General features: G+C 47.7%; 1 protein-coding gene and 1 long non-coding RNA gene across 3 annotated transcripts in view; both read left to right on the top strand.

Annotated features, from left to right (window-relative positions):
- The first annotated feature begins 1,414 nt into the window (after positions 1–1,414).
- Positions 1,415–6,298, top strand: LOC115460367. The gene is made up of 3 exons (XR_003940470.1): positions 1,415–1,425; positions 1,570–1,572; positions 6,014–6,298. It is a non-coding gene; the product is annotated as an uncharacterized LOC115460367 (long non-coding RNA).
- Positions 6,299–14,414: 8,116 nt separating this feature from the next.
- Positions 14,415–25,314, top strand: part of LOC115460366 (kinesin-like protein KIF20A) — a 105,295-nt gene continuing 94,395 nt past the window's right edge. Inside the window, exons 1-2 of one of the 2 annotated variants that reach the window (XM_030190149.1) lie at positions 14,415–14,447; positions 18,790–18,945. In XM_030190149.1, the coding sequence (XP_030046009.1) occupies positions 18,814–18,945 (132 nt within the window). In that variant the 5' untranslated portion in view covers positions 14,415–14,447; positions 18,790–18,813. Of the gene's footprint in view, positions 14,448–16,367; positions 16,399–18,789; positions 18,946–25,314 lie in introns of those variants that run through there. The other variant, XM_030190150.1, reaches the window with a different exon arrangement.

Here is a 25,314-nt window from a genome sequence, read left to right as displayed (position 1 = left end):
GGCTAGGATGGAGTATGGGTTCGGTACGAGGGCAACTATGTCGGCTACCTGGTTGTTGACTTTCCTCAGGTCCTGGACGGGTCTGTACTCGGATGTTCCTGGCTTCTTAACGGGCAACAATGGGGTGTTCCATGCGGATCTGATTGGCTTAAGGACTCCCTGTTGAAGGAGTTTCTGTAGATGTATGTGCATACTATGCCGGGCTGCATAGGGGATGTGGTATTGTCCTTGGTTAACAACTTGAGCATTCGGTTTGAGCTCAATCCAGATGGGGATAGCGTTTACGGCCAGTCCGCCGGGGTTCAATTCCGCCCATACATCAGGCACTTCATCCATTATGGCCCGCCTCTGCTGGGCGAAAGGGGTATTCTGGTCGTAACGGCAGTCGCCGGGTCCCACAGTTGGGGGAGCGTGTAGTCTCCATTCTTCTCTTACTGGACAGATAAGTGTTACTGGCCGATCTTCAAAGCGAGCTTCCACTTCACCCGTAGTCTTGAACTTCAGGGTGGCCTGGAGCTTACAGAGTAGGTCTCGACCAATCAAGGGGACCGGGCATCCAGGGATGTGTATGAACTGATGGGACACCATCGTCCCTCCGATCTGGACTTGGCGCTCTTTGAGGAGGGGGGCCGCAAGGGATTTCCCGGAGGCTCCCACAATTGGTATAGTTTCTTTCGTGGCTGGGGCTATGGCAGTGGTGATAACAGATCGCTGGGCCCCTGTGTCTAGTAAGGCCTTCATAGATTCTGTCCCCACCCGAATTTCCACCAGAGGGTCAGTGGGGACTTTGCCCTCCCGGTTTCTTCATGCTGTGCCGTCTCGGGTAGCGTCCACAGCCATCTGCCATTCCCTCCGGTCATCCCGTCCTCTCTCTCTTCGGCCCCTTCCACGGCCTCGCCTAGGGGCCCCCGTGCGGTCGCCGGTCTCCTCCTCTCTCTGCCGGTCCCATGATTCCTCTTCTCTCGGGTTGTCCCGTATCTCCTCTGGACAATCAGCCCACCAGTGTCCTTCTTGTCGGCAATTTGCACACTGGTTACGCCCTATGGGGGACCGCGTTCCTCTTGTTCTCCTGCCCCTCCCCTTTGGTCTAGACCTCATTCGTTCTTCCAGCACCGTGGCCAACACATCTGCCTTCTCCCGCATCCGTCTGGTCGATTCCTTCCGGGCCTCCACCTTCTCCTCCTGGTCTCGATATCCGAATACACGATCAGCTATAGCTTTCAGTTGGCTTAGGCTCATCCCTTCGAACCCCTCCGTTCTCTGTAGCTTTCTTCGTATATCCGGTGCTGACTGGCTAACAAAACTCATAACCACGGTTGGGAGGTTCTTAGGGTCCTCGGGATTTATCGGGCTGTGCCTCCTAAATGCTTCCATAAGTCGTTCAAGGAAGTCCCCTGGACTCTCCTCCTTTTGTTGGACTACACTGTGGATTTTTCCCATGTTGGTAACCTTCTGCTTCCCCTTCTTTAAGGCGGCCAGGTACGCCTGTTGGTATCGGCGGATAAAGGTTTGGCCTTCGGCGGTTCGGTAATCCCACGTGGGGGCAGCGATGGGTGCCTCCGTTTCTAGTAGGTTCTGTAAATTGGCATGGGCCGGATTCGCATCCCGAATGGCTTGCTCCATATTTTGTTGTAAAAGGCGGCGTTCTTCAGAGGTCAGGATGTGGGCGCTCAACTGCCTAAGGTCTGCCCACGTTGGATTATAACTGTATATAATACCTTCCACCAGCTCTATCAGCTGCTCGGGTTTCTGGTCGTAGGACGGCCCATGGAATTTCCAGTTATACAAATCGGCGCTTGAGAAGGGAACGTGGCTATAGACGGTTGATTCGATGGGCTGGCCCCCCCCTTCCGCCGGGTTAGGGGTATAGGTGGTGGACTGTCGAACTGGGAATAAGTGGGAGGTTCCCTCTTTTCGGCTGGACGGAAGGGCCTGTTGCGGACTCGATTGGGGGAACCGAGTAATGTTCTTCACAACCCGTTTACTCTTCCGTGTGGTTGCGGGGCCAGGTGACTCAGGTGAGGCTGGGCGGGACGTCTCCCCGGCATCCGACTCTGACCCGGAAGTCCCGGCATCAGCGGGGCCTTCTGCTAGGCCCGTAAGGTCAGGGTACATAGGAGCATAGGGCGGCGGCGCGATGTCGTCTTCGTATGCTTCCGCCGTAGCAAGTATCGGGGCTTTTGGAAGCTTCTTCTCGGCCAAACCCTGAACTGTCCCTGCGGTTTTCTTTGGGGGTTTTTTCCTAGAAAGTGTGTTGGTAGTACTGGGCGTAGTTCCTGCTTTCACCCTGGTAGCAGGGGGCGTGGTCTCAGTGGCTTCAGTGCTAGGGGCGGTAGGCCGTATGGGGGCGGTCCCTGCGGCCTTCGGGACGGCAGCGGTTGCCGAGCTTTGGAGAGCGAAGGCGTGGGTCGGCAGGGTTCTAAGTTTGGTTTTCCGGCCTTTTCTCTGCTTTACCAACATAAGGGCGGCCTTTTCTACCTTCCGTTGGGCCCAGGCCGGCGGATCCCGGACTACATCCAACCACGCTTCTATGTATGGAATGTCCTCTGGACAGCCTGGGTTCCCCTCAATTATAACAATATTCATGACCGCCGCCACTTTCTCATACTCGAATGACCCTTCCGGGGGCCATCCAGCAATTCCTAGCCCTGGCCACATAAATTGACATCTCTGTATCATCCCGGCCCTGCTACATTTATCTAGGTCGAACACTTCGCTGAAGTGTTCCGTCATTAAATCTAACGGTGAAGACCCACCCCCGCCCATCCTAACCTGAGTGCCAAAGGACAGGTGACGGACAAAGGGGGAAAAGGGAGGTGGAGGAGTAAGGGGTCTCGTTCCACCAGACACAGAAGGGTCAACACTCGGCCTGACCAGGACGCGGTCGCCCGGCCTGGAACTGCAAGCCCACTCACACACTTTCATACGCCACAAGAAACCCCCCCTCGTTCGTTCGCCGCTCGGTTTCGTCGCCGGAGCCTAGTGAGTTTCGGGACCTAGTCGGATACCAATAGTCCGTATTAGTCACTGGCTAAAAGAGGGTGATCACGCCTCTTCTTCGGTCCTTACTGGGCCGGTCACTACGTAGAGTATACTCGCCTGTCCGCCGGGGTCGCAGGCCGCGCCGTCGTGCGCTTCTCCCTGAAATGGAAAAAGGTGCCTTGTTGGAACCACACAGCCCCCTCTACAGTCAGGCGGAGTGGATCGGCCCTCCTCCGGGAGATGGACGCTGAAATCAGCGGTGGCCACTCACCACCTCCTCGGGTGGGAATCGATGACCCGATCCGACTGCAGTGGGGGAGGGGAAGAATATAATCCGATTCCCCTTTCTACTTCTGTCCCATCTGGGGTGCCAATGAAACAGGTGGGAAATCAGGAGACGAAAGGCAAATTTTGGTTCCAAACAAGGCAACTTTATTGCTAGCAAGTGAACAGCACCGAGTAGCCTCGGGACACTGTGTGTCATAAATCATCTGACACTTACATTTATACTTCCCTTCTGGGCCTGCGCATTTGGCCCCTTACACGTCACAACTATCATGCGCAGTAAACATGTGTAGTTCTTACAGTACAAAATTGTAGTCCCAGTACGTACACACGTCATAACACTGAAATGATACTGGCAAGAAAAACGAAACTTAGCAGCTTATTCTGTACACACAATACTCCTTTCTAGCACAGGAGATAAGGTGCGGCTCAGGAATGCAGGGGGGGGTGTCAGCACCCTCCAAGGTCGCCTATTCAGATGGCGTTGCTACGTGCAAGCTGGTCTTGTATAGGCCTTGCAAACTACTGTTACAAGATATATATCTAATAGCCCTGCATTCTGTCTGCACATTAGTAAACAGCAAACTTGTCTTGTTAGTAAACAGTAAAACTGGATAAGGCACAAATGTCCAGTGCAGTAATAAGGTGTGGCCAAACAGCCAAAAGCAGAGGTAGAGTGCATAAGTAAAAGTCCATCAGTAGGCACAAAACATGAGGTTGTCCTGTTGCTCAGTAGTATTCAGGTAGTACCGGCGTTCCACTCCTTCAAAAGCACACAGAAAGAAAGGCCCTTTAGTACAAGGAGACACATTAGCTGACTCACTAGCCAAAGAAGCATGCCAGGTAGGCCCTATATGGCCCTGGTATGAGCAGACTCATGGTGGCTGTTGCCACACGTTCCACGGATTATGACTATTTCACCGCACTGCAGAAAAATTACCCTGAGCTTTCCAATCTGAGGCAGCTAGTGCAAGAAACCACAGATAACATATACCAGCACACACCTTTTCTCACACTCACTATACAGAACGACATGCTGTGTGTGAAGAGGGAGGAAGGCTTAGTTATAGCTATTCCTAGAGCTCAAGGTAAAGATTGGATGCATTAGGTTCATGGTGCAGGTCCTTTGGGACACCGCAAAACTGATGAAATGATGTCTATCCTGAATATGCTGGTATGGTGGCCACAAATGAAACATGACATATAGGATCATGTTTCTTCCTGTCTAATTTGTGCCTCATTTGGGAGACTACCTAAAAAGAGAAGGGGACAGTTAATGAGAGCGCCTACACATGGTCTATTTGAGAGGTTACAGATAGATCATGTGGGCCCTCTTCCTTTAACAGCTAGAAAAAATAGATTTTTTTGCACACTGTTGTGGATTCCTTTTCTCATTGGGTAGAAACATTCCCGGTACCAGATCAAACTGCCAAGATCACAGCTGAAGTCCTAACTATGCAGTTTTGTACACGTTGGGGAATTCCTAAGACTATTGATTCTGATAATGGTCCTGCTTTATTTCCCAGATGATCATGGAATTGTTTGCTTTTCTAGGCATAGAACAGCAATTGCACATTTCTTAACATCCACAGGTGGCAGGGCAGGTAGAAAGAATGAATCAAAGCCCATATCATCCCTATGCTGAATCTGACTGGGAAAAACTGGGATCAGGTGCTTCCCTTGGTCCTTATGTGTAGCAAAGCTAATATCTGTAAATCCACACGTTTTGCACCCTCTGAAGCCTTAATGGGAAGGCCAGTGCCATGATGGGAAAACCTGTTACATCCTTTTCTTTCAGAGGACCTGTTCTGACCTGGTTTTACAGCCTGCCTCACTGACACAGACTACGCAATAATTACTTTGGATTCTTTTGGATTCGTATTAGGTAAATTAGACTTTTATTAGAGGTTCACTTTAAATGGAGAGTGTATAAGTCATTATTGTGTAAGATACACAATGATTAAGATATATACACAATGATTAAGCTATATACCTATCTATAGTAAAAAAGAAACAATCATTACATCACTGGTCACTACATCCAAGCAAAGCTAGGAGTATTTTGACCAGGAAAAGCAATAATAAAGATACATACATTATATACATACATCACTGGTCATTAATCTCTACATCCAGACTCTTGTCAACAGCTGGGGGGGGACCCCATATACAGCGATAGCCAGGAGTCTCTTAACCAGAAATATAGTTCTCTGCGCAGTACGTGCGTTTACTCACAGACGAGATCCTCATTTCACTGGTAAAGATTCCCCGTTTTATTAGACTTAGAACTAATTTTCAGAGTTAAGGAAAATTACAGAATGCTTGAGAATGTGGGAATGTGGTCACATGTTTCTCTGTCCAGGTGGCCTGCCTGAACTCGAAACATGCTCCACCTCCCCCTTCACATACCAAATTAATTAGAGCCGTGTCTTATCTACATTCCAAATCATTTTCACACAACCAGAATTATCACTTTAATGAGAGATTGCACTCTTGGTCACTCAGACAGAGGTGAAAAGCAATCTTTAAAATTCTTTACAGGACCAGATAGTAATTCTTTCAAATGAGTGGATGAAATCCCTTCAAGAACATCTAAAAGAAGTACAGACCACTGTGCTGGCTAACACAGAAAAGTCTAGGGATTACTTGCAGGAAGTACATGCAAAAAGCTCTGATTTAAGGCCCTTCAAGGTCAGGAGTAAGGTTATACTACTAAACCCCAGACCAAACCTCCCCTTTGGAACAGCAACTGATGCCCTAGGCCCTAGCCTATACCATATCCTAATGCCAGATAACCAGCAGTGTTGGAAACATATCACTCAATTGAAACCATATGGGTAATATGTGTTTATCAGTCTCTGTTTTCAGATATTACATGAATACAGCACGGACGACTGCTTTCTGAAGAAAAGTCATTTGGGGGATGGTAACTATATTATTTACTTTTGCTGTATAGTTGAGGAGTCCTGTACAGGTGTTTAATAGTTATGTTAATAAGTATTGAATATTATTTCTGTTGCTGTATTATATAAGTAGTGGATGGGCACAATATTTTCTCCGCCCTTCCCTACCCCGACAGCAAAATATAAATACATTATCTAATAAGGATCCTCAAGCTCTGTCAGCTGAAATATTTCTCTGAAGGTGGCCAGAACTCCCTTTTACCAAGCTTGGCAGGCAGCAGCAATGTTCCTAAGCCACTGATGCCGCCCCCCTATGCATGCTTAGCTGTTGGTGACTTCAAGGATGCTGTCACTGACTGCAGAGCTTGGTAGAAGGAAGTTTTAGCCATCTTTGGAGGAGGTCCTCAGCTGGGGAGGCTTGGGATCCCTACCAGCTATACAGTAAGGTCAGAGCTGGTGTTAGACATTCTAGGTCCCTTCTCCCTGATCCCCTCTCCTCCTTGCCTTCCCTCCGATTTCCCCACCTGCCATTACTGTCACACCGACACACCCTCACCAAATACAGAACAAGGGATCACAAATCAGAAATAAATACTATTTAGACAATAATTGAACTGGGAACCCCAAAAAGTTAAACTTAGCATGTACTGCAACACTGGAGAAATAAAAATAGAAATGCATTTCCTGTCTACTGAACACAATGCAAACACATTTGCTACACATACATAAGTACATACATAAGTATTGCCATACTGGGACAGACTAAAGGTCCATCAAGCCCAGCATCCTGTTTCCAACAGTGGCCAATCCAGGTCACAAATACCTGACAAGATCCCAAAAAACGTACAAAACATTTTATGCTGCTTATCCCTGAAATAGTGGATTTTCCCCCAAGTCCAATTTAATAATGGTCTATGGACTTTTCCTTTAGGAAGCTGTCCAAACCTTTTTTAAATTCTGCAATGAATTCCAGAGTTTAATTACACATTGAGAGAAGAAAAAGTTTCTCCAATTCATTTTAAATGTACTACTTTGTAGCTTGATTGCATGCCCCCTAGTCCTAGTATTTTTGGAAAGCATAAACAGACGCTTTACATCTACCCATTCAACTCCACTCATTATTTTATAGACGTCTATCATATCTCCCCTCAGCCGCCTTTTCTCCAAGCTAAAGAGCCCTAGCTGCTTTAGCCTTTCCTCATAAGGAAGTCGTCCCATTCCCTTTATCATTTTCATCACCTTTCTCTGCACCTTTTCTATTTCCAATATATCTTTTTTTGAGATGCAGCGACCAGAATTGAACACAATATTCAAGGTGCGGTTGCACCATGGAGCGATACAAAGGCATTATAACGCCCTCATTTTTGTTTTCCATTCCTTTCCTAATAATACCTAACATTCTATTTGCTTTCTTAGACGCAGCAGCACACTAAGCAGAAGGTTTCAACGTATCATCAATGACGAAACCTAGATCCCTTTCTTGGTCAGTGACTCCTAACGTGGAACCTTGCATGACGTAGCTATAATTTGGGTTCCCCTTTCCCACATGCATCACTTTGCACTTGCTCACATTAAACATCATCTGCCATATAGACGGCCAGTCTCCCAGTCTTGTAAGATCCTCTTGTAATTTTTCACACTCCTCTCGCGATTTAACGACTTTGAATAACTTCGTGTCGTCAGCAAATTTAGTTACTCCCATCTCTAGGCCATTTATAAATATGTTAAAAAGCAGCGGTCCCAGCACACACCCCTGGGGGACCCCACTAACTACCCTTCTCCATTGAGAATACTGAGCATTTAACCCTACTCTCTGTTTTCTATCTTTTAACCAGTTTTTAATCCACAATAGGACAGTACCTCCTATCCCATGACTCTCCAATTTCCTCTGGAGTCTTTCATGAGGTAGTTTGTCAAACACCTTCTGAAAATCCAGATACACAATATCAACTGGCTTACCTTTATCCACATGTTTGTTCACCTCTTCAAAGAAATGTAATAGATTGGTGAGGCAAGATTTCCCTTCACTAAATCCATGTTGGCTTTGTCTCATTAATCCATGCTTTTGAATGTGCTCTGTAATTTTGTTCTTTATAATAGTCTCTACCATTTTGCCCGGCACCAACATCAGACTCACCAGTCTATAATTTCCTGGCTCTCCTCTGGAACCTTTTTTTTAAAAATCAGTGTTACATTGGCCATCCTCCAATCTTCAGGTACCACGTTCAATTTTAAGGATAAATTACATATTACTAACAATAGCTCCACAAGTTCATTTTTCAGTTCTATCAGACTTCCCAAAGCCAACATATTCCATTTAAAACATTCAAAATAAATTGCTTTTTTCTACCTTTGTGGTCTGGACATTGTATTTTTCCATCATGTTGGGTGCAGTTTCTCTTCTGGTTTCCTGTCTGTTGTCTTCTAATTCTCTTTCAAATAGCTGCTGTCCATTTGTCTTTTTTGCCCTTACTATACCTGCTTCTCTGACATATTGATTGTTCTTTTATTAGCTCTTTCCTCTCTTTTTTCTTCTTTCTGCCTCCCTGTCAATTCAAATTTCATCCTCTCACCTTTCTCCTCCTTTTTAGTTTACAGCTACCTATCTGATTTCCATCTTCTCTCACCCAGCAGCTTTTCCATTCCCCATCTCATTCCTTTTCCCAGCCTTCCATTCTCTTTCATTACCATATTTCTATCCTCTGTAATCATTATCCTTTCATTAATTTCCTTGCCACTCCCTCCATGTCCTGGCCTCTCCCACATGGTTCCACCATTCCCAGCATCCTACTCCCTCCGCCTTCTAGCCCAGCATCTGCTTCCTCTTTCTCCCTCCCCCACTCTTGAAGGCTTACATCTCTCTGTCCCCTCTCTGTTCCCTCTCCCCCATGTTCCAACATTTCTCCCTTTCTTTACCCTCACTCCCACTGTCCAGCATCTCTCCATCTCTCCCTTATTTCCGATCTGAGGAAGAAGGGCAACCTTCGAAAGCTAATCAAGAAACGTATTAAGTTATGTCCAATAAAAAAGGTATCATCTTATTTTCTTTTCCATGTTTTATTTTGTTTGATTTCTTTTGATAACCTTAAGAGTGGACTAACACGGCTACCACACTCCTCTACTTAATGTGGTACCACACAAAGCAGCTTACATATATTATATGCAGGTATCCAGAGATGCCAAGTTACCCAGTTCCAGGGCCGCACTCTGCAGGGCTTCTGTGCATCTGACGTGCAGGACATCAGACGCACAGAAGCCCTGCAGAGTACAGCGAAGATCAGTTGAGAGGAGCACGTCTGTGTGGGCCGTGCACACCAGAGTCAGAAGACAGCACTTCTGCTGGCGGGGGTTGGGTGGAAGGGGCCCGGCCCAGTGGCGGAGACGGGTGGGATTGTGGCGCCGGGCCCCCCTCAGGGGGGGTGACGACAACCTGGGGGGTGGCAGTGGGGGCGGGGGCAGCCTTGTCCCGGGCCCGGCCCAGTCTCTCGGCGGCCCTACCCAGTTCCAGGAGGGAGATTACTTTTTGGTCAATCTTCGTTTTGAACTTACACCCCCCAAAGCAGTGCGGGAGTTATAGTCCCTGATTCTACCCATTGGAATCCAAGCTACAGGTCCCATAATGAGGGCTGTCAGAATGCCACAACTGACCTAAAATCTCCCAGTTGGAACTGGGTAACTTGGCAAGCTCTGAGAACCTATAAAAATCCTGAACCTCCAGTTTTGTAACATACTTCACAATCTCCAACAGTGGAACTAAGACTTTTCCCCATATACCTTGCCATACAAAATTATTACTCAAAATGTAGTATACATACTCTCAGGAATAACTTCTCAGTCTGCTTCCACTGCCCCAGACACTGTATGAAATAACACAAAACCCTGCAAAAAGACAATAAGAACCTATATAGCAAACTTAATCAAACCACAACTGCCCTAATTCCCAGGACTCAAACTAATAACCCTATGAAAAGAATGTTCTGTAAATACTACACCAGGCTGTTTATTACCAAACACACCTGTTACAAATACTAGGAAACTAGAACAGAGCTGCCAAGGGGGCCAGCTTTCCTAGCGGGAGATTTAGGGCACGTCCCCAGCCCGCCCTTAGCTCTGCCTAAGAGCAGGTACAGCTCTGCTCCTGACTGATGTGGCCCGAAGCACCAGAAGCAGCTTCCCTTTCCAGCGGCAGCAGGATATGCTTTAAAAAAATGTCCACAGCTCTTATTGTGAACCTGGTCCCACGGCAGCAGGAGATGATTTATTAAGGCAGATAAGCTGGGACAAGCAGCAGTGGATAAAAAGGAGAAAAGGGGGACAAGCTGCGAGTGGATGAGAGGGAGAGAAGGGGTCAACTGTATGTAGATGAGAGAGAAATTAGGGGGACAAGCTGCATGTGGGTGAGAGGGAGAGAAGGGCAAGGAAAGGGAGACATCGTAGATGGAGGGAAGGGAAAATGGAGAAATGTAGCACATAGAAGGGGATGGAGAGGAGAAGGAGACATGTTGCTCATGGTTGTTTGCTTTCTTGGAAATATATATCTTTTCTAATTTTGTATTTAGCGGAGTATGGAAGAAAATGTATTTCTGTAGAATTGGCTTTCTTGGGGGATCTTCAGTTTTTGTCTGCATGTTTTTTGTGACCCCCTATTATGTATCAGTTGAGGGTCTGTCCATGTTCTGCATGTGCAACTGAGGTGAAGGATTGTGCTGGCATGTAGTGTCTGTGTAGGAATCTGTAATAGTCCAGTTTGTTCCAGTTTTCCACATTGGTATATATCTGACAGTAAATCATATGTCAGATTTAATGTCAATAAATTTATTGTGAAAAGAATTAGCAGATTGGGATGAATAGCAAACATACCCCCTTGTTTATTAAACCACGCTAGCGCTGGCAGTGCGCTAATGCTGACACAGCCCATTCACTTTGCAGTGTTTCCAGCCTGAATTTCCAGGGATAAGTTATGGTCTATGGTGATTCCTAGGATTTTCAGATTGCCTGAGACAGGAAGCGATGATCCTAAGGCGTTGATGGTTGTGAAGCATTTGGTGTTGTGTGGGGATGAGAGTATCAGGCAGTGTGTTTTTCCCCTGTTCAATTTCAGCTTGAAGGCCGATGCCCAGGATTCCATGGTGTTCATGCTGCTCTTGATTTTGGATGTAATTTTGGCTTGGATCCTTTTTAAAGGGATAAAGATTGTAACGGCATCATAGATGAATGAGTTAACACCATATTTGGATAGGGACCTGGCTAGTGGGACCATAATTAGGTTAATTAATATAAGTGAGAGTGGTGAGCCCTGTAGGACTCTGCATAATTATTTCCATGGTGGGGAGACTGCAGAGTTTGACTTTACTTGGTGAGATATTGTGGTTAGGAAGCCCTTGATCCATGTAAGTACCTCCCCTCCAATTCCTAATTTATCAAGTATTCTTTGTAGAATTTGGTGGTCCATGCACTTAATGTCAAACTGGAGTATAATTCCACCACCAGCTACAATAATTTTTGGAGCTGGTTTAGTGATATTCAATTTTTATTTCATGATATTAATATCTACATAGAAGCTTTCAAATAAATTAAAAAGCTGTCAAATAAGTAAACAAAAAATTTGTGTCCTCCACCTTTTGAAGGCACTGCCTATCCAACTGGTACAGTTTTGACTTTTTACAGATCGACCACGCATACGCACTCCCCATAGGCGTAGTTTGACTGTTTCATTTGGGGGGGGCAAAGGAAGGGGCGGGGCATATTAGCATATTCATTTGCATATATGTATATGCAAATTATGCTAATATGGAGGAAGGAAGGGAGCAAGAGCTGGCTTTTTTGGGAATAACCAGTGTTCGTTTGACGATGGATAGCCACTGAATCTGAGAGGCAGCGGGTTTGGCGGCAGGCAGTGGTGTGCTGGTAAATGTTTAACAACAGACTCTCCCCCCCGGTCCCCCTCTGCGCCCCCCCCCCCCAAATTGCAGAGCTGGCTTTAGCCGGGGAGAGAGCCTGGGGGGGGGGGGGGGGTATAAATAAGTAAATATAAACTTTTAATGTTGAGCACCTGATTCTCAAAGTGAACATATTCCAAACACTATAATGAAAATAAAATAATTTTTTTTATACCTTTGTTGTCTGGTGACTGTTTTTCTGATCATGCTGGTCCAGTATCTGATTCTGCTTCTATCTGTCCTCTTAACTCAGTTTCCAGTGCTTCCTTTCCTTTCCTCCTTTCTTCTTCATTTCTGGTCCTCAGCTTCTGCCTATTTTCTTCATTCATGTGCAGTTTTTCTCCTCTCTTCCTTTTCCCTCATCTCATCTCCTTCCTCACTCTTTCCTCCCCTCCATCCATGTCCAGCATTTCTTTTCTCTCCCCTGCCCTCCATCCACCCATGTCCAGCGACCCTTCTCTCCCTTTGCCCTGCAAGCACCCATACCCAGCGACCCTCCTTTCCCCTTCCCCCATGCCCAGTGGCCCTCCTTTCCCCTGCCCTCCATCCACCCATGTCCAGCAGTGACCCTCCTCTCCCCTGCCCTCCATCCACTCAGTCCAGCAGTGACCCTCCCCTCCCCTGTCCCCATACCCAGTGGCCCACCTTTCCCCTGCCCTCCATCCACTCAGTCCAGCAGTGACCCTCCTCTCCCCTGTCCCCATACCCAGTGGCCCTCCTTTCCCCTGCCCTCCATCCACTCAGTCCAGCAGTGACCCTCCTCTCCCCTGTCCCCATGCCCAGTGGCCCTCCTTTCCCCTGCCCTCCATCCACTCAGTCCAGCAGTGACCCTCCTCTCCCCTGTCCCCATACCCAGTGGCCCTCCTTTCCCCTGCCCTCCATCCACCCAGTCCAGCAGTGACCCTCCTCTCCCCCTGTCCCCATACCCAGTGGCCCTCCTTTCCCCTTCCCTCTATCCACCCAGTCCAGCAGTGACCCTCCTCTCCCCTGTCCCCATGCCCCTCCTTTCTCCTGCCCTCCATCCACTCAGTCCAGCAGTGACCCTCCTCTCCCCTGCCCCCATGCCCAGTGGCCCTCCTTTCCCCTGCCCTCCATCCACTCAGTCCAGCAGTGACCCTCCTCTCCCCTGTCCCCATGCCCCTCCTTTCTCCTGCCCTCCATCCACTCAGTCCAGCAGTGACCCTCCTCTCCCCTGCCCCCCTGCCCAGTGGCCCTCCTTTCCCCTTCCCTCCATCCACTCAGTCCAGCAGTGACCCTCCTCTCCCCTGTCCCATGCCCCGTGGCCCTCCTTTCCCCTTCCCTCCATCCACTCAGTCCAGCAGTGACCCTCCTCTCCCCTGTCCCATGCCCAGTGGCCCTCCTTTCCCCTTCCCTCCATCCACTCAGTCCAGCAGTGACCCTCCTCTCCCCTGTCCCCATGCCCAGTGGCCCTCCTTTCCCCTTCCCTCCATCCACTCAGTCCAGCAGTGACCCTCCTCTCCCCTGTCCCCATACCCAGTGGCCCTCCTTTCCCCTTCCCTCTATCCACCCAGTCCAGCAGTGACCCTCCTCTCCCCTGTCCCCATGCCCCTCCTTTCTCCTGCCCTCCATCCACTCAGTCCAGCAGTGACCCTCCTCTCCCCTGCCCCCATGCCCAGTGGCCCTCCTTTCCCCTGCCCTCCATCCACTCAGTCCAGCAGTGACCCTCCTCTCCCCTGTCCCCATGCCCCTCCTTTCTCCTGCCCTCCATCCACTCAGTCCAGCAGTGACCCTCCTCTCCCTGCCCCCATGCCCAGTGGCCCTCCTTTCCCCTGCCCTCCATCCACTCAGTCCAGCAGTGACCCTCCTCTCCCCTGTCCCCATGCCCCTCCTTTCTCCTGCCCTCCATCCACTCAGTCCAGCAGTGACTCTCCTCTCCCCTGCCCCCCTGCCCAGTGGCCCTCCTTTCCCCTTCCCTCTATCCACCCAGTCCAGCAGTGACCCTCCTCTCCCCATACCCAGTGGCCCTCCTTTCCCCTTCCCTCTATCCACCCAGTCCAGCAGTGACCCTCCTCTCCCCTCTCTTCATCCCACCCTCTCCCTGTTCCTTCTCCCCCCCCCCCCCCCCCCCCGCAGCGAGCCAGTTCTCCTCCCTCCCTCCGGATCCATCCCTCACCAACTTGATCTTCGAATTCTACTACTACTATTCTTCGCCCGTCCGCTAGCGCTGACTCTCCCCTGCCGGTTCGCGCTTCAAAATGGCCGCCGAGACTAAGTCTCGCGAGGCCGCCTCTGGAAGTCTCGGCGGCCATTTTTAAAGCGCAAACCAGCAGGGCAGAGAGCGCTAGCGTGCCGGGCAGACAAAGGATTCGAAGATCAGGTTGGTGAGGGACGGATCCGGAGGGAGGGAGGGAGGAGAAGGAACGGGGAGAGGGCGGGGCGAAGGAAGAGCTGCCTGGTGCCGGCCCTGCGTTCCCCCCCTCGCCCCCCCCCAGTCTACGCCCATGGCACTCCCTTATTTCTAATAATATTTTTTTGCTATTGTTATGGGTGAACCAGTGTGGCGGCAAGCTCCGCCTCCTGGCTCCAGTCCCCGCCTCCGTCCTGTTTTATCTAACCTTATATGCTGCATTATTAGGGTGGTGAGCAGAGAGTAAGGTTGGTTGGATGTTTTGCAGTAGGTAGGTGGTGACCATTTACCAAGAAGCTAAGCTTGTACACTCCCGTAGGAGGAACCCCGTTGCCAATGCAACTCTACTTCCAACTTGTTTTTTGACTTTGAGGTCGCCCGCGACAGGTCCCATGCCTCAGAGGGAGATAAATTGTTTGTTAGGGGACGGGGTACTGGAGAAAGAATGCTGCAGGATTGTTGGTGGGCAACCTCTAGTGTGAGTTTGACTGAGGGGGGGGGGGGGGTGTTTGAGGAACAGGTGTCGGATCGCAGACACGGAGGAGAGGTGGAAACATGCTAGACCGGTACGAGAGAGGGAAAGATGGCAAACTACGGGGAGGGGACGGGACTCCCCCTCTCCGAATGCGTGTGGAGGGGTGCTCAGCAGCGTATGTGAGTGTTAGGGCAGACGAGTGCGTGTGACTTGGTTTATGAGTCAGTAGGTGTTTAAGTTCTCTGTAGTTCTACAGGTAGCTAGGTTGTAAAATACAAAGTCTGAAAGCCAAGTCCTAGGTAAAACGGTAAACCTGGGCTCTTAACACATCCCAAACTTGATAACCTACCTACGTAATTTCTATGGGCTTCGATTTTCTCTTAATAGGAATGTAGTCTCTCTTTACTGTTAGAAAGTAGCGGGGTTCTCCTGAGTTTTTGTAATAGTTTGGCCATGGGTGTAGACGGGGGGGGGGCGAGGGGGGGCAATGCCCCCCCAAACGTAGGGCCGGCACCAGGCAGCTCTTCCTTCGCCCCGCCCTCTTCCCGTTCCTTCTCCTCCCTCCCTCCGGATCCGTCCCTCACCAACCTGATCTTCGAATCCTTTGTCTGCCCAGCACGCTAGCGCTCTCTGCTCTGCTGGTTCGCGCTTTAAAAATGGCCGCCGAGACTTAGTCTCGGCGGCCATTTTGAAGCGCGAACCAGCAGGGGAGAGTCAGCGCTAGCGGGCAGGCGAAGAATTCGAAGATCAAGTTGGTGAGGGATGGATCCGGAAGGAGGGAAGAGAACTGGCTTGCTGCGGGGGGGGGGGGGGGGGAGAAGGAACAGGGAGAGGGTGGGATGAAGAGAGGGCAGGGGAGAGGAGGGTCACTGCTGGACTGGGTGGATGGAGGGCAGGGGAAAGGAGGGCCACTGGGTATGGGGACAGGGGAGAGGAGGGTCACTGCTGGACTGAGTGGATGGAGGGCAGGGGAAAGGTGGGCCACTGGGTATGGGGACAGGGGAGGGGAGGGTCACTGCTGGACTGAGTGGATGGAGGGCAGGGGAGAGGAGGGTCACTGCTGGACATGGGTGGATGGAGGGCAGGGGAAAGGAGGGCCACTGGGCATGGGGGAAGGGGAAAGGAGGGTCGCTGGGTATGGGTGCTTGCAGGGCAAAGGGAGAGAAGGGTCGCTGGACATGGGTGGATGGAGGGCAGGGGAGAGAAAAGAAATGCTGGACATGGATGGAGGGGAGGAAAGAGTGAGGAAGGAGATGAGATGAGGGAAAAGGAAGAGAGGAGAAAAACTGCACATGGATGAAGAAAATAGGCAGAAGCTGAGGACCAGAAATGAAGAAGAAAGGAGGAAAGGAAAGGAAGCACTGGAAACTGAGTTAAGAGGACAGATAGAAGCAGAATCAGATACTGGACCAGCATGATCAGAAAAACAGTCACCAGACAACAAAGGTAGAAAAAAATTATTTTATTTTCATTATAGTGTTTGGAATATGTTCACTTTGAGAATCAGGTGCTCAACATTAAAAGTTTATATTTACTTATTTATACCCCCCCCCCCCCAGGCTCTCTCCCTGGCTAAAGCCAGCTCTGCAATTTGGGGGGGGGGGCGCAGAGGGGGACCGGGGGGGAGAGTCTGTTGTTAAACATTTACCAGCACACCACTGCCTGCCGCCAAACCCGCTGCCTCTCAGATTCAGTGGCTATCCATCGTCAAACGAACACTGGTTATTCCCAAAAAAGGCAGCTCTTGCTCCCTTCCTTCCTCCGTATTAGCATAATTTGCATATACATATATGCAAATGATATGCTAATATGCCCTGCCCCTTCCTTTGCCCCCCCCAAATGAAACAGTCAAACTACGCCTATGAGTTTGGCTTCGGCTTGGGGTCTTTAATCTTCCCTATCAAACGTATTCAATGGAATCCACAATCTTTGGCGCTGAGAGGGGAGATGTTTACTGCTCCTCCCTTGGCACTATATCACCACCCTGTAATAGTATCAAAACTATTGAAGTCTTACTGCCTTCTGTACTGGTGTTACTGTTCGAGTTTTCACCCTCTTAAAATCCCTGCCAGATTCCTATACTTTGCCCCACTCGCCTGCTGTTGATGGCTTGAGTGGTTAGACTGTTTGGTCCCTTTCAAGGTGATTTAAGAAAATGTGGTCTGTGGGTGGTTAGGCAGGAATATAGAAACAGTTCTATAACACTGTATTTGCTATACTAGAAAGTTCATACAGTAGGGTTTTTGAGTAATTATACAATTTCTTGTACTTACAGACTATGGGATGCCCACACTCAAATGTGCAGATTTAATCTGCAGTTGATATGCTTTTTACCCAATTATTTAAGCATCTAATTAGCCAACTAGCCTAAGTACATAGGGGTTTGCTTTCTATTTTACACACGGGTGAATCTGTTTTTCCTTTTGTGCATTATATCTCAAACACAAATTTATTTAACTTATGCCATTTTTATTGTATAAGAAAAGATGGGTTTCATGGTAAATAATTTCTTGTATATTTGGGATTACAAACTCCCTGAGCACTATATACCAGACACAATTTAGCAGAAAAGAGGAACATGTTCCAAAGCAAGCTATTGGAGTTGCTGCATCTTGTGCTTGAAAGAGCAGGCTGATTGCACCCCTAAGAGCCTTTTATGAATGTTTCTTTGTAACCTGCCTTTGGCATTCTTATAAGAGCAGGTAAAATATGCAAATGAAATGAAGAATTGCATGTGAAGAACAGAAGAGTTGGGGGTATTTGCAGCTCACAGAGGATACTGGGGGAGGTTAACAGCACCCACAATATGAGTCTGGTGAAGACAGGCTGAGGGGACAGTAACACTAATGGACATGCGTTGGGGAGGGAGAGGAGAAGCTCAGGTTTAAAGGGGTTAGAGAGACTAATGGGGATATGTTGCATGAAGGGAGAGAGACTGGTGGAGATGACTAGAGGAGAGGAAGAGAAATGGGGTGTAATGGTGGGAGAGTATGAGAATGGGCTTTGGAGAAAAAACTGGAGAGCACTGACTTAGTGCTGAATTGTCAACCTGGAACCATTTGACATCAACTGGCCAAAGGTGAGGAGGTGGTGATGGCAGGTTATGTAGGCCAAATGGAAAGGAGATGGCATCAGCAACTCACCTGAGCCAAAGAGAAGGTTTTCACATTAAGTAGTGTGGAGAGGAGCTACTACCTACTATTGAAGTACTTGGAGATAGTAAGAGATTTGGCTTTAGCTCATACCTTTCTCGGAAGCTCCAAGGTGAGTTAGATTCAGGTAAGGTAGATATTTTCCTGCTGTTAGGGAGCTTATGGTCCGTTTGTGCCTGAGTCAATGGGAGGGTTAAGTGGCCTGCCCAAGATCACAAGGATCAACAATGGTATTAGAACCTGGCTTCCCTGGGTCTCAGCCCACTGTTCTATTAGGCTATGACTCTAGGATGGGTTGGGCAGAGGTCTGAGGCTTTGCTTGCTATCTCAGTTTTGAAGGCCCTTGGTGCTTTTTTTTGTTGTTGATAATAGAACAGAATTAAAGTACAGCAGGATTCTGATTGGTAATAATACATGATATGGGTGCCTTTGATACCTGCATGTGCTACGTTTGTAAAACAGGGCTATTTAGATGGTTTGTAGCAGTAACCAGCATTTGTCTCAAATCTAGGAGTCTTCTTAATTTTTTTTTAATACTTTTGATTGGAAAATTATCACTGTATTTATTTTTTTCCCTTAAAACCTTCATTGAAGAGCTGGTAAGAACCAGTTGAATATGCTAGGCAAGTGTTAGTGGGACTGGATTTTACATACCGTAGATCTAGTTCTCTCTTCTTTTTGGCAGGTCAAAAAGATTGATCATGAGGAAATGGCCAGCTGTGGTCTAGAAGCGGGTGCTGTGTTTGAGTCTACATCTTGCAGCTTGTTGAGTGGAAGACTAACCCTGGCGGACATGCTGCCCGAGCTCTCACCAGTCCTTCCAACTTCAGAAGGAGAGCAGGTAGTGTTTTGCTTCTCATTAGGTTATTCAATCCTACACTTGGAGTGACAGTCTGTTTTCTTTATTTTTAAATTTAATTTTTCCCAGAACTGCAAACACTTATTTGTGGCAAGTCTGTTTTAAATACTTTTTTGTAAAAAACTTTTTTAATTGAAGCTATTTTTTTTTCCTGGAAACTTGGTGGTAGTAGCTGTACTTGCTATCCTGTGTGTAATTACACATAACACTGATCCATCAGATAGAAACAGATCATTTTCTTAAGATGGCAGTAGGAGTACTTTTGCCATTTTTCACAAGCTAAGGACTTTTACTGAGATTAAATGTGACCTGGAAACTAGAAAACTTAAATTGGTTTCTACCAATGGCTTTTAGGAGAGTAATATGAATTATCTGTAATCTGCTTATTTGACATTTAGAGCATGGTATGTACATGTAAAACTCAGATTCTCTAGGTTATAATGGAAACTGTGGATCACTTGAGTTACGTCTTATCAGGTTGCTGTTGGCATTGGAGAGACAGTGTCCCTTGAGCCTGAATTGGAGCTGCCAGGCCATTCATTCTGACCTGGTGACATCCTCTATCTGGAGTACCATGGATTATGGCAGCTGTAGCATGGGTGCAGAAGAAGGATAGGAGTTGTTGAAACTTGATGGGGGGCCTAAATCAAGGCATAGGGGGAGGGGGTGATGGAACAGTAACATTCTTGGAGATCTCTGGATTGGAAAGGACATCTTGATAGTAGATCCAAGTAGCATGGATTCTAGACATGAAAAGGAAATATTTTGAGCCTAAGAACCCCCTCCTTATCTGCTAGACTAGCCCAGACAAATGGGTTGTGTCCTCCTACCAGCAGGTGGAGGTAGAGATTCTAAACTGCTCCATTGGTATTAACTGGTATAAAGGCTGATGCAGGCTGAAACCCTTCAGTGTTTCTCTGCCTCTGGCAGATGGTATAGGTTGGGCTAATGTAATACGATTTAAATAGGCTTGACTCCCCAGGACGTAGACCATAGCTTGCATTCTTTTGTGGTTGAGTATGGGCTAGTTATCTTCTGCAGATAAGATCACAGTAGTTACCCCAGTTGAGCCTAGAGGCTAATTCCTCTGCAGCTCCAAGCTTTAGCTCATGGGCTTTGGCTTGGTTTGGCCAGCTGGCACAGGTCCCTATGGGGCCCCTGCTAGCAGGGGGTTGCAGATTCTCTTCCCTCTGTAGAAGGGCCCCTAAAAATGTGAGTGGATTTTTGTAACTTTTTTTTTTTTCCTTGGTTGTGGTGACACTCCCTCAGTGCTCAGGGAGAATAAAGTTCTTAGAAAAGCATGCAGGCCCAAACAGGGTGAGCCAGCAAAGAGTGGTTGTATCAGAGGAGGACACCAAATGGACCTGAGTCCCTGGTGCGATGAGTCAGATCCCCGAGCTCATGGGGGAGGAAGAAAGGGGCTGGATGTTATCTGGGGCATTGCACTACCTGGTGACTGAAGATTTAGTGGCAGAGCAGTGTTGCTGGCTTTCTGTTCATTTTGTGATGAGAGTTTTCTGTTGGTAGCATCGGTGGGGGAATGTGGCAGGTAGGCATCCGACCATGCATGTGAATGAGGTCCAATGTCTGTGGTCACATCATTCCTGACTTTTTTGGGAACAGTGGTCATTTTGTCCTAGTTTGGCAAAGTGAAGGTCTGGGATGGCAGTGTTGGCCAGCTGTGTGTGTGTGGTGGTGGTGGGGGGGGGGGGGGGGGATTTGAAGGTGATCCTCCCATACCATTAGGACCTATGCCAGGTGGTGGCCTCCAGGAGCCAGTTGGCTAGTTTGGGTCATTCTGCAGGGTTTCAAGATGCTGTCTGTCTGGGGAGTTAAGGCTTAGGTGAGGGGGCTCTTAATTTCCCATTTCAAGCGTGCCTGCTTTCTAGTGGGGAATCAGAGGCAGCACAAACTTATCTCCAGAATCAGACCTCTGGAGGCTTGAGCATGGCCTCCCCCCCCCCCCCCCCTTTATAAATATATATATATATATATATATATATATATATATATATATATATATATATATACAGTGGGGGAAATAAGTATTTGATCCCTTGCTGATTTTGTAAGTTTGCCCACTGACAAAGACATGAGCAGCCCATAATTGAAGGGTAGGTTATTGGTAACAGTGAGAGATAGCACATCACAAATTAAATCCGGAAAATCACATTGTGGAAAGTATATGAATTTATTTGCATTCTGCAGAGGGAAATAAGTTTTTAATCCCTCTGGCAAACAAGACCTAATACTTGGTGGCAAAACCCTTGTTGGCAAGCACAGCGGTCAGACGTCTTCTGTAGTTGATGATGAGGTTTGCACACATGTCAGGAGGAATTTTGGTCCACTCCTCTTTGCAGATCATCTCTAAATCATTAAGAGTTCTGGGCTGTCGCTTGGCAACTCGCATCTTCAGCTCCCTCCATAAGTTTTCAATGGGATTAAGGTCTGGTGACTGGCTAGGCCACTCCATGACCCTAATGTGCTTCTTCCTGAGCCACTCCTTTGTTGCCTTGGCTGTATGTTTTGGGTCATTGTCGTGCTGGAAGACCCAGCCACGACCCATTTTTAAGGCCCTGGCGGAGGGAAGGAGGTTGTCACTCAGAATTGTACGGTACATGGCCCCATCCATTCTCCCATTGATGCGGTGAAGTAGTCCTGTGCCCTTAGCAGAGAAACACCCCCAAAACATAACATTTCCACCTCCATGCTTGACAGTGGGGACGGTGTTCTTTGGGTCATAGGCAGCATTTCTCTTCCTCCAAACACGGCGAGTTGAGTTCATGCCAAAGAGCTCAATTTTTGTCTCATCTGACCACAGCACCTTCTCCCAATCACTCTCGGCATCATCCAGGTGTTCACTGGCAAACTTCAGACGGGCCGTCACATGTGCCTTCCGGAGCAGGGGGACCTTGCGGGCACTGCAGGATTGCAATCCGTTATGTCGTAATGTGTTACCAATGGTTTTCGTGGTGACAGTGGTCCCAGCTGCCTTGAGATCATTGACAAGTTCCCCCCTTGTAGTTGTAGGCTGATTTCTAACCTTCCTCATGATCAAGGATACCCCACGAGGTGAGATTTTGCGTGGAGCCCCAGATCTTTGTCGATTGACAGTCATTTTGTACTTCTTCCATTTTCTTACTATGGCACCAACAGTTGTCTCCTTCTCGCCCAGCGTCTTACTGATGGTTTTGTAGCCCATTCCAGCCTTGTGCAGGTGTATGATCTTGTCCCTGACATCCTTAGACAGCTCCTTGCTGTTGGCCATTTTGTAGAGGTTAGAGTCTGACTGATTCACTGAGTCTGTGGACAGGTGTCTTTCATACAGGTGACCATTGCCGACAGCTGTCTGTCATGCAGGTAACGAGTTGATTTGGAGCATCTACCTGGTCTGTAGGGGCCAGATCTCTTACTGGTTGGTGGGGGATCAAATACTTATTTCCCTCTGCAGAATGCAAATAAATTCATATACTTTCCACAATGTGATTTTCCGGATTTAATTTGTGATGTGCTATCTCTCACTGTTACCAATAACCTACCCTTCAATTATGGGCTGCTCATGTCTTTGTCAGTGGGCAAACTTACAAAATCAGCAAGGGATCAAATACTTATTTCCCCCACTGTATATATATATATATATATATATATATATATATATATATATATATATACTTTTTGTTTCCAGAGAAGCTGCCAGGGAGGATGAACAATCTCTGGTCGTGCAGCCCTTTTGGAAGGAGGAGCTCAGTCACCTCATTGATTTGGTGACCAGGCTTTCCAAATTTCAGAGCACCCAGGAAGAGGTCCTGGAGAGCCTTTGAAGTCCCTCCAAGGTCTTTTCCACTCCATAAAGCTTTGGCACATCTGGTGGTGGAGGAGTGGTAGTTCCCAGAGAGAGCTCTAGGAGGTACGTGGCTCCTGGGGAGAATCTGCTCCTTGCCTCAAGAGGAATTGGACAAGTTTCTTGGTCCTTGTGACAAAGACCATTATCCCAGTGTGGGTTGGTGCTAAAATGCCCATGATCAAAAGGTGGAGCAGCTCTTAAAGCAAACTTTTGCCACCTCAGCACTAGAGATCCAAGCCTTTCTGTGGAAGGTATATGGCCCAAGCTTTTGTGCTGGGTGCAGCAGTGGTCAGATTGCCTGGGAGGTAACTTGTGTGTAGTCTACTCCTGTGTAGTGGCCTGTAGATGGCTGTGGTTGAGACATTATAAGTACATAAGTAATGCCATACTGGGAAAAGACCAAGGGTCCATCGAGCCCAGCATCCTGTCCACGACAGCGGCCAATCCAGGCCAAGGGCACCTGGCAGCTTCCCAAATGTACAAACATTCTATACATGTTATTCCTGGAATTTTGAATTTTTCCAAGTCCGTTTAGTAGCGGTTTATGGACTTGTCCTTTAGGAAACCGTCCAACCCCTTTTTAAACTCTGCTAAGCTAACCGCCTTCACCACTTTCTCTGGCAACGAATTCCAGAGTTTAATTACACGTTGGGTGAAGAAAAATTTTCTCCGATTTGTTTTAAATTTACTACACTAGTTTCATCGCATGCCCCCTAGTCCTAGTATTTTTGGAAAGCATGAACAGACGCTTCACATCCACCTGTTCCACTCCACTCATTATTTTATATACCTCTATCATGTCTCCCCTCACCCGTCTCTTCTCCAAGCTGTATAGCCCTAGCCTCCTTAGTCTTTCTTCATAGGGAAGTCGTCCCAGCCCCGCTATCATTTTAGTCGCCCTTCGCTGCACCTTTTCCAATTCTACTATATCTTTCTTGAGATGCGGCGACCAGAATTGGCCAGCTGATGTGTCTTTCAAGGTGCGGCTGAGTAAGCTGCCTTTCAGGAGTTTTTTTTTTTTTTTTTTTTTTTTGTGAGGACCTGGAGAAGCTGATGAAGGACTTTGAATCACAAGTGCCCCTGGCGGTCAGTCTTCAAGAAGCCTAAGACTGGGGCCAGTTTCACCTCGGCAAATATATACTAGGCCCTTCCCAGAGGATGAAGTTTCAGACTGCATGCTTTCAAGGAGATAGGAGGGCAAGGGATTCAGTGGGACCACAATGAGTAGGGCCCCTTGCAGGTGAGAGTGGTTTGGTGGCTCTGCCTCTTCCACCATGAATGTGCTTTCCATACCTCTGACCAATTGGTTCTGGAGATTGTGTCCCAGGGTTATACTCTGGAGTTGCTAGTTACATTTCAGACACCTTTACGTAATCCTCCTGTGGCTCCCTAGCTAAAAGGGAGGCTGAGCAGTTGACATTACATTGACTCCTCCTAGGTGTGATAGAGCCTGTGCCATGGCAGGGACACTATTCCATCCCTTTGGTGGTGTCCAAAAAGGGTAAGTTGCACTCACTCTTTTGAGGTCCAGGATGGACCAACACATCTGTGTCCCTTGATGCCAAGTGGAGACTCTGCAGTCAATAATTACCTCTGGCTGGATGAGTTTCTCACCTGACGCATAGGCAAGATTGAGAATCTGTTTACATTTCCACTGGAGCACCCCATAACCATTGTTTGCATTTCTGCATGCTGGGCAAGCATTTCCAGTTCAGAGCCATGCTCTTTGGCCTTGCTTTAGCCCCTTAAATATTTTCCAAGGTTATGGGTTTGGTGGCTGCTTACATTTTGAAGCAGGTCTACCCTTATTTGGATGACTAGTTGATTTGGATTGAATCTGCAGTCGATGGAGGGAAGTGTAATTAAACTCTGGAATTCGTTGCCAGAGAATGTGGTAAAGGCGGTTAGCTTAGTGGGGTTTAAAAAAGGTCTTGGCAGCTTCCTAAAGGAAAAGTTTATAGACCATTATTAAATTGACTTGGGGAAAATCCACTGCTTATTTCTGGGATAAGCAGCATAAAATGTAGAAATTTTAGGGATCTTGCCAGGTATTTGTGACCTGGATTGGCCACTGTTGGAAACAGAATGCTGGGCTTGATGGACCTTTTGTCTGTCCCAGTGTGGCAATACTTACGTACTTACAAGTAGCAGATCTGATTTCTGGAGCACCTTGGCTGGTAATTTCACCTTTGTCAGAGGGGAAATGACCATTCGAGAACATGTATTCTGTGTGTTCAGTAAAGCATTTGATGAACTAGTCTGGTGGGTTTTATCATATAATGAGGGCAACTATCTAATAGACAGTATGTACGTATTTTGCCAATATTGTTTTAACTGAGCTGGCTGTGGGTATTTTAAAGGAGGGCCAGATTCTGTCTGCCTGGATATGATCATTGTATTCACGTTTGTGTAAAAGTCTGTGAGGGATGTTTGTGTTACACAAGATTTGATCTTGTTTTTGTTCAAATTATTGTGCAAGCTTGTCTGCAGTTGGTGGTGGTTCATTT

This window comes from Microcaecilia unicolor, chromosome 1 (genome assembly GCF_901765095.1).
Source record: "Microcaecilia unicolor chromosome 1, aMicUni1.1, whole genome shotgun sequence".
Classification (NCBI taxonomy): domain Eukaryota; kingdom Metazoa; phylum Chordata; class Amphibia; order Gymnophiona; family Siphonopidae; genus Microcaecilia; species Microcaecilia unicolor.
This window is presented reverse-complemented; position numbering and strand designations above follow the sequence as displayed.